We start from the raw sequence: 15,066 nt of genomic DNA on the forward strand, positions 1-15,066 counted from the left end.
GGAGTGCTTTATACTATGCATTCCTGCTTTCTAGAATGGGTTGTGGAAGGAAGTTGCTTCCTTCCTGTTTCATCACAACCTTCGTGACCTTGCCACATTCTCTGCCTTCCCCGCCCTGGCAGAATCTGATTCTTGACTTCAGTAAAACTGCTCAAGGAGCTTGAAGATTAAGGATGGCAGAACTCTTAAGGAAAGGTTCACAAACTAAGGGCTGTACTCTTAGCAGCCCAGTTAATGCCAGTAAGAGCTCAAGAGTATTCTAGACTTGCTGGGTGATTCTGGTTGGGAACATAATCGTAGAGGGTCCCAAGCTCTGGTGTCTTTCTTATTCATTTACTTCTTCCTGCCCAAACTAAAAACTGACTTTCTGGAGTCTTTACAGAATTCACCTCTTATTTTTGTTCCTTTGTTTGCTGTCAGTAAATCCATTAATGCCTTTTGCCACAGTTTAACTGGCTTAATTATCTCCTGTTCTGCCTCTTTTTTTTTTAATATTAATTTTATTTATTTTTGGCTGTGTTGGCTCTTCGTTTCTGTGCGAGGGCTTTCTCTAGTTGCGGCAAGCGGGGGCCTCTCACTATCGCGGCCCCTCTTGTTGGGAGCACAGGCTCCAGACGCGCAGGCTCAGTAGTTGTGGCTCACGGGCCTAGTTGCTCCACGGCATGTGGGATCTTCCCAGACCAGGGCTCGAACCCATGTCCCGTGCATTGGCAGGCAGATTCTCAACCACTGCGCCACCAGGGAAGCCCCCTGTTCTGCCTCTTGAAATCCAGAATTGTGACTTGAAGGGCAGTATGTTATAGTCAACTCTTAGGATACACAACTTCCACTCGTCTCTTCTTGGTTGCAAGGCATCAAGATTTATTAGGTATATCAGAGATTACAGTGATCATTCATAGATTGGTTCCTTCCAGAAAGTACAGGGAGAGAGTGTATCTGCAAGAGAGCTGAATGAATGTGTTTTTTGTACCTCCATCATCACAGTATCTCAGCTTTCCAGGTGAATTACAAAGGCTGGAGGCGGAGGTGTGCTTGGCTCTTTGGAAGAGCTCCAGGGAGACCACTATGGCTGGAAGTAGAGTCAGCAAGAGGGGCAGGGGAGGTTAGAGGATGAGGTCAGAGAGCTAATGATCATGTAACAGATCATGGAAGGCCTTGTGGGCCACGTTAGGATTTTGTATTTTATTCTAAGTGAGATGGCAAGTCATTGGAGATTTTTGAGCTGATATGATTTCCAATTAAAAAAAATAAATTACTCTGGCTGCTATGTGGAGAATAGATTGGGTGATGGGGCAAGGGTGGAACAGAGAGACCATTTGGAAAGCTATTGTAGTAATCCAGGCTAGAGATGATGAGATGACAAGTGAATTTATTGCCTACTTCCAAGAAAGGTTGGGAGACGTAATTAAGAAAACATCACTAGGACTTCTCTGGTGGCGCAGTAGTTAAGAATCTGCCTGCCATCGTAGGGGACACGGGTTCGAGCCCTGGTCCAGGAAGATTCCACATGCCGCGGAGCAACCAAGCCCGTGCACCACAACTACTGAAGCCCGCGCTCCTGGGGCCCGTGCTCCACAACAAGAGAAGCCACTGCAGTGAGAAGCCCACACACTGCAACGAAGAGTAGACCCCGCTCGCCGCAACGAAGACCCAATGCAGGCAGACATACATACATACATACATACCTAAATAAATAAATAAGAAAACACCACTAAAGCCCCTCACACAGTCCATTTCACAATATTAGGCTCCAGTATTTGTTAATTCTCTTCCTTTTCTTGGAGTTTGCCCTCAGCTATATTAGGACCATAGGGGAGAGGTTATTAAATAGAGATCAGCATTCACAAGGGAAGGGTTGTGAGCAGTACCTCAGTCATTTGACCCTAACAGAAGACTTTTTATTTCTTGAGGCACTGCAGTTGACACACTGTGTTCATACTGTCATCCCACCCACCAGAGACCTGAAAAGACTGAATCTGTGCCAGAACTCAGGGGCAGCTCCATTCTCATTGAGACATTCACTCTTCAGTTCTTTCTGCACTTGCTATCTTAGACACAGTTTGAGTAGCCTTTTTTACAAAGTATCTTTTCAGCTACCTGGCCTTTCCAGCTGGAGCTCTCTGATACTCATCGTTACAAAGTAGTTTCGCATACTTGAGAGGGCCCTCTAAGGGAAAGAAAGAGGTTTTGTGGTCTTTGTTTAACATTTGAGCTTTCCCCCATTCCTCTTTTGTTGTGATCTAAAGCCTTAATATGCCACCTTGATTTCTGGGGTTTGCAGTATAGGAAAGGAATTTAATGTGTTTTAGTACATTATAGTTGTTTGGGAAAAAGCTTGGTCCTTGGTACACAGGGAGCTTGCATTGTTGACAAGGCTTCCTTCCCTGCAGAAGGCTACATCACTGTCTGATTGCTTTGGCTGTATACCTCTTGTTGGAAGACTTCACTGATGAAACCATGCCATCTTGATACAATGTCAGGATTGCCTGCCCAAAGAGGGCTGCTGGCAGCCTACCATCTCCTTGATTTACCCTGGGAGCAAAGCAATTTTCTTCTTTTTTTGGTTTCTGGAGGTCTAATTGTGTGAATGGCAATAAGAAGGTGAATCCCTAGAAACATACAAACAGAGTTTGCTTTAATAGTAGTTAATTTGTCTCTTAGGATGCTTTGTTCCTTCTTCTTTTTAAAAGTAAGTTCAGGTGAAATTCCCTGGTTGTCCAGTGGTTAGGACTCCGCCCTTTCACTGCTGAGGACCCAGGTTCAATCCCTGGTCAGGGAACTAAGATCCTGCAAGCCATGTGGCGTGGCCAAAAAAAAAAAAAAAAAAAAAGTTCAGATTACCGGGGTCATAAGTTGGACTTTGGGTGCCTTTGCAACTCATATACTGTACTGTCTCTGGAGATGTCTGACTGCCCCAGCCCCCAGCCCCCAGCCAAGGCTGTGAATAGACTGAGCCAGGCCCTATGAGGGCGAGCTCTCTTCAGGAATGTTGTTCTGTTTTCAGGGAGAAATCATCTTTTCCTTCACCTCAGTTAGACTGTGCCCTAGCCTTTCTGCTCCTGCCTCAGCTGGGGCACAGATGAAAGCCAGCATGCCGTTTATCTGGCAGCCACATGGGCTTACCCAAAAGCAGTATGGAGAGGCAGTCTACAGGAAATGCAAATGCCAAACGAGTGCATCTATATAGCTTGTGAACATAAAGACCTTCAATTGTTTGTGTGGATAGCTATTTTCTAGTTTTTATTTTCCCCACCCAAGCATCTGTGCTGACTGAAATATTTGAGCCATAGTAATAGTTGAGAGCAAATTGTGCTACAGATAAAGACATAGATATATTTTCAACCAACATGCTACTAATTAAATTGTTTATCTGTCTAAACCTGGACCACTGTTGCTCATATCCGATGTCCCTGATAATCTTCCTTGAGTGAGTTGCCTTGTGTTCCATGACCTTGTTTTTTTGTCATTACAGTGTGAGTGACTGCCTCATGTTGTGTTGATGCTGGTCTGCCATGCTAGCCTGTCTACCAGGGCCAGGTGACCTGTCCTTTCAGCTTCTTTCTCACACGCAGATGAACACTGGACTTCAGAAATGTAAGTAATCTGGATCCCAGGGAAGGATGTGATCCTTTATTTTTTCCCTACATTTGAGCTATACCAGAGGCACATTTGGGGTACACTGACCATGAATTTTGGTACCTCCAAGATATTCTTCAGCACAGACAGCAAGAAAGCAGCTGCAAAACTTGTCAACAATGTGAGACACTTCTCTGATTAGAGAGATCCTCTTTTTTTTAAATTAATTAATTTAGTTAGTTATTCTGTTTATTTGGCTGTGTTGGGTCTTCATTGCAGCACACAGGATCTTTGTTGCGACGCGTGGGCTCAGTAGTTGCGGTGCGCGGGCTCCAGAGCACGCAGGCTTAGTTGCCTCGTGGCATGTGGAACCTTAGTTCCCCCGACCAGGGATCAAACCTGTGTCCCCTGCATTGGAAGGCGGATTCTTAACCACTGGACCACCAGGGAAGTCCTGAGAAATCCTCTTAAATACTAGAGTTCCCCAGTGTGTATCATCTTAATTTTAATTGTTGCTGATAGTTATCTGTTAAGCAATAAGGCTGTAAGGAGTTTTACAGGATATATATATCAAAGAAGTGTTTCAATTTGAACCCCCATGAGGAATTGAATGAAAACTCACAGTCCAGATTACTTACTGTATCTCTGAAACGAACTGTATCCACTGTTCTGTTGCTTTGAGCTCTCTGAGCACTCTCTGCCATGGAAACAGATAGTTCCCTTTGGCTTTTCTGTCTGCCTTCTGAGCTGTGGCCCTCAGTTCACAGCAAGTAAAGAAGCTTTCACTTCCAGAGCGGATAAGAAGCTAGCTTGCTCAGTCTCTCTGGGTGTGTTCCTGTTAATATACTTGTTACAAGACGGAGTTTTTGAGAACTGTTAGATTCCTGTCTTACGTTGGCTGGAATTGGGGCTTTATACTTTGTATTTTCCCAGATTCCTACCTTCTATCCCTGTACTACATCATGTGCAAGGAAAAGGGTCTATTCCTGGCTTATTACCATGTACGGCATCTTCAAGTGTAAAAATGGCCCTAAATTTGGAATAGACTTTCCTTTCAGAGCAAAAAGGGAAAATCAATGAGGCATCTAGGCTTACCCCTTAATAGAAAAGGAGCTTCAGCACCTTACCTGAATCCTTTATGACAGAGGTTGGCAAACTTTTTCTGTAAAGAGTCAAATAGCAAATATTTTAGGCTTTGTGGATCAGCCCGTATGGTCTCTGTTACATGCACTCACCTCTGCTGTCATAGGGCACAGGCAACCGTAGACAGTATGTAAACAAATGAGTGTGGCTGTGCTCCAGTAAAACTTTCTACAAAAGCACAGCAGCTGGGTTTTGGCTTGCAGGCTATAGTTTGCCGCCCCCTGCTCTGTGAGATCATCTTCAGAAGTTAAAAATGGTCTGGCCTCTTGACTTCCTTTCTTTGAGGGAGAGTAAGACTCAGAGCCTGGCTAGTTCTAGAATTCGGCCAGTGAATCCAACTTGCGTAATGACAAAGCTGAAGGTGACAGTTTTCCTTCTGCAGCTGCTTGACACAGTAGGCCAGCTCTGCTGTCCCAGCTCTTCCCCAGCTTTTCTCTTACTAAATGATAATTGGGTGAGGAAGTTGTCTGGGCTCCTTGGCCACCCAAATCTGCATGCTCACTGCATTGTGACTGGTTCCAGACTTCCAGGCACACAACTGGGGAGGGAGTGTACTCGGAAGCATGCAACAAGATAACAAAGAGCAGCTCACCGTCTTTCTTCTAGGTGCCTTAGCACACTCTGGCAGCTTCACCCAGAGATGTACTATCAAGGGCTGAACCGTTTGGGAAGAAAGGCAAATTGGCAGCTTTATCTTAGTTGCTGACTTTGGACCTTCACGCCCTTCTCCCCAAAGCAGTCCCCAGGTAGCCTCTGCCAACCACTGTCCCAAATCTCTATTCAAGAATTGAGGTTTCCTTTTTCCCTGGTTTCAGGCTTACCTGTCCGTTTAGGGGACAGTGTATTTGAATCCCTTTGACTCTCTTGTTGCTCTCCTTAACTACACCTAAACTTTTGCAGAGGAGAAAACCCAGTGGTGTTTTTAAGCCCACTTACTTTCTTCTTTCCTCTCCCAAAATGTGTAAGAAAACAAAAATCCTGGGACTTCCCTGGCCGTCCAGTGGTTAAGACTCCGTGCTTACAACTGCAGGGGGCGTGGGTTCGATCTCTGGTTGGGGAACTAAGATCCTGCAGGCCACACAGTGCGGCCAAAAATTTTAAAAAGAAGAAGAAAATCCTGTCTTGTGACTTACAGCTCTTCGCATTAAGCATTTACCATTAAGGTGAGATGGAGTATAAGCTGTCTCCTTTGGAAACCAGCAGCCAAGGAGCTGCTCAGAGCCCAGGCCTATCAGCTGTAGAGACCTTAAAACCAGTTTTGTAACTGCTATTCAGCCTTTCCCTGCCCCCATCCTAGGGAGGGTCTTAAAAGATGCTCAAAACACGGAACTCTGTATCTGGTGAGGGGATGGGGTACTGATATTTATAGCTTAATATACTTTTTTTTTTTATTGTTAACATCTTTATTGGGGTATAATTGCTTTACAATGTTGTGTTAGTTTCTGCTGTATAACGAGGTGAATCAGCTATATGTATACATATATCCCCATATCCCCTTCCTCTTGCGCCTCCCTCCCCTCCTTCCTATCCCACCCCTCTAGGTGGTCACAAAGCACCGAGCTGATCGCCCTATGCTATGCAGCTGCTTCCCACTAGCTATCTGTTTTACATTTGGTGGTGTATATATGTCAGTGCTACTCTCTCACTTTGTCTCAGCTTACCCTTCCCCCTCCCCGTGTCCTCAAGTCCATTCTCTGTGTCTGCATCTTTATTCCTGTTCTGCCCCTAGGTTCATCAGAACCATTTTTTTTTTTTTTAAGATTCCATATATATGTGTTAGCATACGGTATTTGTTTTTCTCTTTCTGACTTACTTCACTCTGTATGACAGACTCTAGGTCCATCCACCTCACTACAAATAACTCAGTTTCATTTCTTTTTATGGCTGAGTAATATTCCATTGTATATATGTGCCGCATCTTCTTTATCCATTCACCTATAGATGGACATTAAGGTTGCTCCTGTGTCCTGGCTGTTGTAAATAGTGCTGCAGTGAACATTGTGGTACATGTCTGTTTTTGAATTATGGTTTTCTCAGGGTATATGCCCAGTAGTGGTGTTGCTGGGTCCTATGGTAGTTCTATTCTTAGTTTTTTAAGGAACGTCCATACTGTTCTCCATAGTGGCTGTATCAATTTACATTCCCACCAACAGTGCAAGAGGGTGTAGCTTAATATACTTTATATTGTAAGAGTCAGCTCAAGGCAGGGGAGATGGGTCTGGGGTCAGGAGAGGGCATATGTGGCTTCTTGGCCCAACACTGTCAGTCACCTGGCTAATCACTTTTCCCCAGGCTTGAGCTGCCTTATGTACAGAATCACAGGATTGGTCCCTTCAAACGCCAACATTTTCTCTTCTCCCCTTCCTCTTCTACATGTATAGGATCACATCATCACAATGCATTTTCCAACCTAGAAGTATAATTTGCCATAGTTCAGGCTGGATTAAAGGACATCTTGCCTCTGGGTGGGTCCTGCACTTGGTAGAAGACCACAGTTGTGGTTTAGGTGGATGCCCTACTAGCACTTTTCTCGATTGTTATTCCATAATGTCATTTGCTTTGAGAGACCTCAGCCATTTTGGAACTTTGTACTTGCAAATCTATTTTCCTCTGACCCGTCTTCTCCCAATTCCCCAGAAAATGTGTTTTTGAACATTTTTTTCTTCATTAACCCCAAGCATCTGCTCCTGTTTTTCCAGCTCACAGTCAGGTATATAAATAGGGTGGCTTGATAAATATTTCTGGGTAGAGTGGTTGAAATGACCAAAGGTCCCTGAGTCCTCAAATCATCTTTTAGACAGTTACTGTGACCTCTTTCATTGTAGAGTTTTGGGGCCTAGGGCAAGTATCAAAATTAATTTTTTACTACTTCTCTGTATGCTTATCTGCCCCCTAGTGGAAAGACCTGGAAATGGTGAATTGGCCCAGTGACTGGATAAACTACAGAGAAATATCAGAAACGTTAGCTAACATTTGTTGAGTGCGTACCATATGCCAGGCACTATCTTGAATATTTGTATGTATGTTCTCATTCATTCCTCAATAATTCCATATGGGAGACTCTTTTATCTTTCTTTTCCGATGAGAGTGTTTGTCAGTGTCACATTACTATTCAGTGACTGGGCTAGAACTCATACTTGGGTCAGACTCCAAAGCCTGTATTTGACACACACTGCCTGTGTCTCTCCACAGGTTAGAGGTTCCTGCTGCATAAGCCACCCATGTCGTTTGGTCTTCAAAACAGAAGGATAAACAGGGAGGTCCTTGCAGGGAAGCCTGGATTCAGGGAGATGCCCCCAGTTCCTGGAATAGACAGCAGCGCTTTCTCTACTACATGTAATGCTCAGACTCAAGTTCAGGAGGTACTGCAGTTAGGGCTTCCATGGTCAGGTTACTTTGTCCCGTCTGTGGGCAGACTCAGCCAAACCTGCTATCCTTGAATAATAACTATGGACAGTCATAGTTCCTGTTCACAGAGCATTTCCCATTCATTGGATCTCTTGATCTTAGTAATTCTGTGAGGTAGACAGCAGGTATCATCCCTGTTTATAAATGAGGAATGACTGAGAGAGAGACTGAGTAGTCAGATAATAAAGCCAGTGCTCGAATCTGGATCTCTCTTTTTTCTAACCACAGAGTCCCTGTTCTCTACCCTGCCTTATGTCTCGATTAATGACAGCACTGGTACCAGATATTTAAATAAGTTGCTTACAAAGCTGTAGTATCTGTGTTAGCTGTGCATTTAGAGGAAGATGATGCAGAAGAAAGAAAGGCTTCAGGGTGCCTGTGTGGGGACTGAGATAAAGTACTGAGGAAAACTTGGCTCTTTTTTTAAGGGTTGGGCTGAAATCTGGTACATGAGGTAGGTGGTGTTGGATTCCCAGAATGTGGCCTCTTTCTTGTCCAGTATGCTCATCTCATCCTTGAGATTCTTCCTTAACATACTGTAGCCTGTGTCCACCCTTCCTGCCCCTCACCTCACCTCATCACCACTGTCAACATCAGTGGAGGCAGGACAGAGAGAGCTAATCGGGTGTAGTGTCCCACTCCACACTTCTGATTGAGGCCAAGCCATCAATACCTCTGCCTCTGCTAGAAAAAACCAGCCTTAGAGTTGATATTGACTTGGAGCAAAGGAGCTCTATTATTCAGCAAGCCACTGTATCAGTCTCTCTTCCCTGACCTTCAGAGAGAGAAGCCCATCAACATGGAGGAAAGCTCTTCCAACATGGAGGGGCGGACCTTCCTTTCCTGTCTGAACTGAAACCCAGCAGCTTCAGACTCCCATTACTCAGCCGAGTCCCAGTTGTTCAGTCAGACAGTACACTTACCAAGCACTTACTACACGTTTGCTCTGGGTAAGGAAGACACTGAGCTAGGAGTGTCACATGTTTTTGATCAGTCACACAGGAGTACAGTGGCTGACCAGGGCAGCTTCTAATGGAATTCTGGTGCCTTGAGTTTAGGGAAGATCTTTCAGTGATCCCAGACTTTTTTGGTGTCTTCTTGTCCAGGAGAATGTAAAACCGGTCAGAAAATGGCCCCACTTTGTCGAGACTGAAGCCTATTAAGGGTCAGTGGCTTATAAGAAGCCGCAGAACTCTGTTCTCCAGGCTTTGACCTCCTTGCCAGCTAGTGCTACCTAGTAGGTGGGAGACTTCCAGGCCTCTCTGCCTCCCTCTTTTTCCTGCCTTCAGTTGTCACTGTCACATTCATCCTTCTAAATCAGTCCTTCTTCAAATCAGTCATCTTACAAACATTTCGTTTATGGACGGAGCAACTATTCTGTACTCAGTAAATAAAGCAGAACCTTAAATATGTGGGAGTGCCTACTAAGTTCAAGGCATTGTGCCCGTGTTTGAAAGCACAAACCTTTTCCTTTCTGTACCCTTTTTGCTAAGTTCTACTTTGTTGAGCATGGGTCCGGATCCCTCTGCCTCTTCTGGACTTGAGCTTTCTTTTCTTGCTTCCAAGAGCAGCAGTTTCTAAGCAGTTGCTGCCAGCCAACCAGCAATGTCACCTAACGCAGGCAGCTGTGCCCTTTTCCTGCTAGCACACTCACTAGACTACTTCTGTTCCAGTTGATGCCCAGCGACATGACTTTGAATGGGGTCTCCTCTGGGCCAAGCCAGCTGAGGCCACAAGCCAGGCATTTGGCCAGCTCAGTCCTTGGTCTGCCCTGGCTGCCCCCTAGAAGGGGAGGAAGTAGGGAGGGAATCAGCTAGCTGAGCCAAGGCTCCCAGCCAGTCCCCTTTTTTTTCTGCTCTGGGCAGTCTGTGTACTTACTCAGCAAGCCTTTATTAAGCACCTTCTGTGTATACTCAGGGGAGACCCTCCCCAGAGAGAGGGAGAAGGGAGCAGAGACCCCTTGCCAGGAGCCTGGCATCCTTAAAGAGCTCTTGTTCTCAGAACCTTTTCCTTTTTGATGGAAGCACGACATCCGCTGGAGCCCCCTGATGGGAGGCAACTGGAGATGGGAACAAAGAGGCTGTTAGCATTAATGAGGCCCATTGAGCGGTGTTTCCGCAGTCTCCAAAGAGGGCAGGTTTTTCCTCTTTCATTTTGGAAAGTGACAGCTCACAAGGGCCGAATACAGACTATTTTTGGCTCTCAGGACTTAAAGATTCTCTGAATCCTTTCTCCTCAGTTCCCTCCCTGCTGCCCTGTCATTATTGTTACCCCCACAAGGAAATAAATAAAGCCTTTTGATCTTCACCCAGTCAGGCTTAGAGTAAGCTGTAAACAAAAGTGAACTTGTGACTTGGGGATGGGGAAGGGATGTTGGCAGCTTACTACTCTGCCCCTGAAAAAGAAGCATCCTGTCTGCTGCGCCAGGATGCCCACCCAGTCGGCACGGTGCCCCAGCTGCCAAGGCAGAGAGAAAGTTGATGCCTCACTGGCAGCTGCAGACTGTAGAGGAGTCGTTCTGGGTACCCTCTTCCCCAGGGTGTCATGGGGCAGGGACTGAGGGGCCCTGACAAACAGCTCTGCTTAGAACCTTCAACCCTCAGGCCAGGATGGGCTGGTAGGAACTTGGAGAGAATTCCATGTGAGAATTGGCCAAGTTCTGGCTCTCTAAGATACAAGACTTTGGAAAGTTGCTCTGCTATTCTGATCTTTAGTGACCTCATTTGTAAAGTGGGAATACCATGATAGTACCTGCCTCCTAAAGCAGTAGCAAGGATTCGTTGAGATAGCCTGTCACTCAGCACAAGACCTGGTCCATTAGAAGTACTCACTAAATGTGAGCAGTGCTTGTTTTTGTGGGGGCTGAGGCTGGGTCTCAGTGGAAGACTAGAGGTGACAGCTTAGTTCGCCCTTCCCCTCAGGCCCTCAAATGGGAAATCTAGAAGGGCTGGTTGGCTTGGCACTGATGAGCTCCATCTCCTTCTTTGCTCTCCTTCCCCTTCTCTCTCTAGGGGACACTACACAGAAAATGAGAACTGCTCACTATCCTACCCCAGCCGAATTGGACGCGTATGCTAAGAAGGTCGCAAACAACCCACTGACTATAAAAATCTTCCCCAACAGTGTGAAGGTTCCCCAGCGGAAACACGTTCGTCGTACTGTGAACGGCCTCGACACATCAGCCCAGCGCTACAGCCCCTACCCGACTCAGGCTGCCACCAAGGCAGGCCTGCTTGCCATTGTCAAAGTGCCAGCCAAAAGCATACTCAAGGACTTTGACGGCACCCGAGCCCGGTTGCTCCCTGAGGCCATCATGAACCCCCCAGTGGCGCCCTATGCTACTGTGGCACCCAGCACTTTAGCCCACCCCCAGGCCCAGGCTCTGGCCCGCCAGCAGGCCCTGCAGCACGCACAGACCCTGGCCCATGCCCCTCCCCAGACGCTGCAGCACCCTCAGGGTATCCCGCCACCCCCGGCGCTGTCCCACCCTCAGAGCCTCCAGCAGCCTCAGGGCCTGGGCCACCCTCAGCCCATGGCCCAAACCCAGGGCTTGGTCCACCCTCAGGCCCTGTCTCACCAGGGTCTCCAGCACCTCCCCACTCCCTTGCTGCACGGAGGCCGGAAGATGCCAGACTCAGACGCCCCCCCGAATGTGACCGTGTCTACCTCAACTATCCCCCTTTCCATGGCGGCCACCCTGCAGCACAGCCAGCCCCCGGACCTGAGCAGCATCGTGCACCAGATCAACCAGTTTTGCCAGACGAGGGCAGGCATCAGCACTACCTCAGTGTGTGAGGGCCAGATCGCCAACCCCAGCCCCATTAGTCGCAGTCTGCTCATCAATGCAAGCACTCGGGTGTCGACCCACGGCGTCCCCACACCAATGCCTTCATGTGTGGTCAATCCCATGGAGCACACCCACGCGGCCGCAGCCGCATTGCCCGCTGCAGGCCCTGTCAACCTGCCCACGGGCATCTCTCGAGCCCCCACTGGCTACCCTAGCGACCTCAAGCCAGTCGCCTGGAACCAGCACCAGCTGGCCCACCTGCAGCAGATGTGCAGTGAGGCCGGCGGGACGCCAGCCCCTGGCCTGACAGGCAAGCATGCGGCAGGACGCGAGTTGGCAGGGCCTGGCTTTGTGGGCAAGGCCCCTGCCTACCCGCAGGAACTCTGCCTGGCGCAGGCTTTCCATCTGAAGCCACCCCTGGAGAAGCCAACCCCATCCCCACCAGTCAACGGCCTGGCAGCCCCACTGGCCTACCCCAATGGTCACTACTTCCAGCCCCTGTGGAACAACATCCTGCCCACTCCCAATAGCGACAGCTCGGGGTCTCAGGACCTCGCCATGCCGTTCCACAGTGGGCAGCCTGCGGGCGCACCCCTCGACTGCGCGGCGGCGGCGGCTGGGGCCCACTACCGGGCAGGGACCGGGGGCGGTCCGGTGGCAAGTCAGAACAGCCTGGTGCAGACACTGGATTACCTAAGCGGGGATTTCCCGCAGGCCTGCTTCCGAGACCAGAGCCTGGCCATGCTGAGCAAGGCCCACCGAGCCCCTGGCAGCCGAGCCCCTGATCCCACAGATAGTCGAAATCTTCATATTCAGCACCCTGGGTATAGATAGGTAGCCCTGGTGCCCTCCACAAGCTACACATCATACATCACCCTCCTAGGTTTAGTCTTACTTTTGAGTAATTGAATAGTTTCAAAGTTTCACTGCTCCAACGTGATCATTCTTAGATGTCTAAGAAAGGGAGTTTAGTGGGATTTAATTGAGGACACAGGGGCATCCTCTTTGCTCTCATCTTCCCCTCTACCAGCCCCAGCAACTTTTGGGTTTATGTTGGGACCTAATCCCAACTTCAGGCTTTTGTCTCTAATGCCTGCCTATCAGTGCAGTTCTTCCCCCCCGGCCATTTCCTACCAGCCCCCTTTTGTCTGTTCCTGCACTTCTCACTGCTTCTCTTTGGACTGAGGTGTGGGCTAAGGGAAGGGCCCCCTAGGTCAGGTAGCTGTCAGTGCCCAGCCACCTAAGCTAGGTCTCTCCCTGTCTGTCTCTCTCTCTGGGACTAAGAAGCCAGACCTCCCAAGTGCTCTGAAAGCCAATTCCTTGTTTACCCAAAGACCTCAAATCAAAACTGACCCAGTCTGCATCTCCTCCCAGCCCTTCTCCTTTCCTCAAGGCTTTGTTTTACATCTGCATTGATCCCAGAGTCACTGCACTTGTCCTTGCCACACTCCTCAAGGGCATCCTGCACGCACGTGGCCATAGCCTTGAGACCGAGGGGAAAAAAACCTGTGTTTGGATTGATACCTTGATTCCTGACTCCGTTTCCATCCCTAGAGAAATGCCGAGACCGTCCAGCACACCCAAGATCTTTCTCGCTGCTGTCTCTCTCCTAAGTCATCTGCTGCCCTCATCCCCCACTCCCCCCTCAAAAAAAAACGCAAAACAAAACAAAACAAAAAGTCTTTCTTGAGGGATTAGGTAGTAGGTATGGGATGATCACATTGGAGTTTGGAATTAAAAACACTGAAAAAAAAAGTTAAAGTGCATTTGGTTCTCTCTACACTGGCTAAGAATATTGCTCTACGCTGTAAGTTTTAAATGTCCTGTTTCTGTATGAATGTAGTGTGGGTTTGAGTAGCAATGTGTGTGAACGGCCCCACAGGTGCATTCACTGTCTAGTCACCTTTCGCAGCCCCTCAGTTTAATGAAGAAGAAAACACAAAGCCTTAAGCTCTTAGAATTCTCCTTTACCAAATGAGCATGGTTCTAACAGCTGGAGATGGGCCTCTCTTGGAAACAGCCCCTTCTGCCCCTCGCCCTTTCTTCACCCACTCCATGCTCCAAGTCTCATTCCCAGGTGACAGTTAGTTGGCTAGCAATTTAAAACTTCTGTAACTTTAAACTTAGATTATGTTTTGTTGTAATGTTTTGCACCCTTCTGTTAAAGATGCATAGTTGGGCTTTTTTTTTTTTTAAACCAAGTAAGCCCTACCCTTTCCTCTTGTCTCTGGGGAATGTGAGCTGATGTTCTTATTTAAGATTTGGGGTTTTGTTTACTATACTGTCTGCTGTTCTTTAGCCAGAAATTCTCTAGTGATCTGAAGCAATGTGACTGAAGACCAGTTTTTAAATTATGTGTTGGCAAGTTGCCTTATATTTAAAAAGAGAAAAAAGAAAAAAATGCCTGATTGTGTTATGCCAAATGATAGCAACATGAAGTCCTAACTCATTGTTCCCAATGGTTTTCCTGCCATCTGTGAACACTGGCACCTCCCTGTCCTGAGCCCCCAGGAGCACCTGCAGCTTCTGGTGCGATGCCTTCTCCCTGTGTGTTGGCCACCATCTCACCCAGGGGCCCCTTCCAGTTCTCGCTTCTCTGAGTTAAATTCTCTGAATGAACACCATTGTCTCCCCTTATCCCTTGCTTGATCTCCAAACCAGATATTTTTGCGGTAATTTTTTCCAATGCCTCTCCCCAAAAGGTGAGCTGCCATTTTAGGAAATTGGACCAGACACCAACTTGGGGGCTTAAAGTCAAACCTCAAACCCATCTCTTCCTGTGTAGGGGTGCAAGCCTCTGAAGCTCTCACTCCCACCCCTAGTCTGCATGGAAAATGTACTGTGACCCCCCCCCTGCCCCCCACCTACCCTTGCCTTTGGTGTGAGATGTTTCCTAGTTCACCCTGAGCCCCTCTCCCCCTCTGCCAGCCAACCCCCAACCAGCAATAAGGGTCCAAGCTAGGGCCTCCTATCCGCACCCCCTGCCTCCATTCCACACTGCCCCTAGAAGATACCTGGATCCCCACGCCGCCCACATACTGTAGCATTCATTCTCCATCTCCCTCATCTTCTCACCTGTGGTGGTTTATGGGTGTGATGGGGTTTTAAAGATTATTATAAACCAGTAAAATGAAAAAACTCACCTTTGATCT

At 47.7% G+C, this 15,066-nt stretch overlaps 1 protein-coding gene across 2 annotated transcripts in view; it reads left to right on the forward strand.

Moving 5' to 3' along the window:
• Positions 1 to 13,650, forward strand: part of FAM222B (family with sequence similarity 222 member B) — a 63,088-nt gene extending 49,438 nt beyond the window's left edge. For both annotated transcript variants that reach the window (XM_061175042.1, XM_061175043.1), the window contains exons 2-3: positions 3,473 to 3,594; positions 11,139 to 13,650. In XM_061175042.1, the coding sequence (XP_061031025.1) occupies positions 3,513 to 3,594; positions 11,139 to 12,748 (1,692 nt within the window). In that variant the 5' untranslated portion in view covers positions 3,473 to 3,512 and the 3' untranslated portion in view covers positions 12,749 to 13,650. The remainder of the gene's footprint in view (positions 1 to 3,472; positions 3,595 to 11,138) is intronic.
• The last annotated feature ends 1,416 nt before the right edge of the window (positions 13,651 to 15,066 follow it).

Source organism: Eubalaena glacialis, chromosome 19 (assembly GCF_028564815.1).
Source record: "Eubalaena glacialis isolate mEubGla1 chromosome 19, mEubGla1.1.hap2.+ XY, whole genome shotgun sequence".
Taxonomy (NCBI): domain Eukaryota; kingdom Metazoa; phylum Chordata; class Mammalia; order Artiodactyla; family Balaenidae; genus Eubalaena; species Eubalaena glacialis.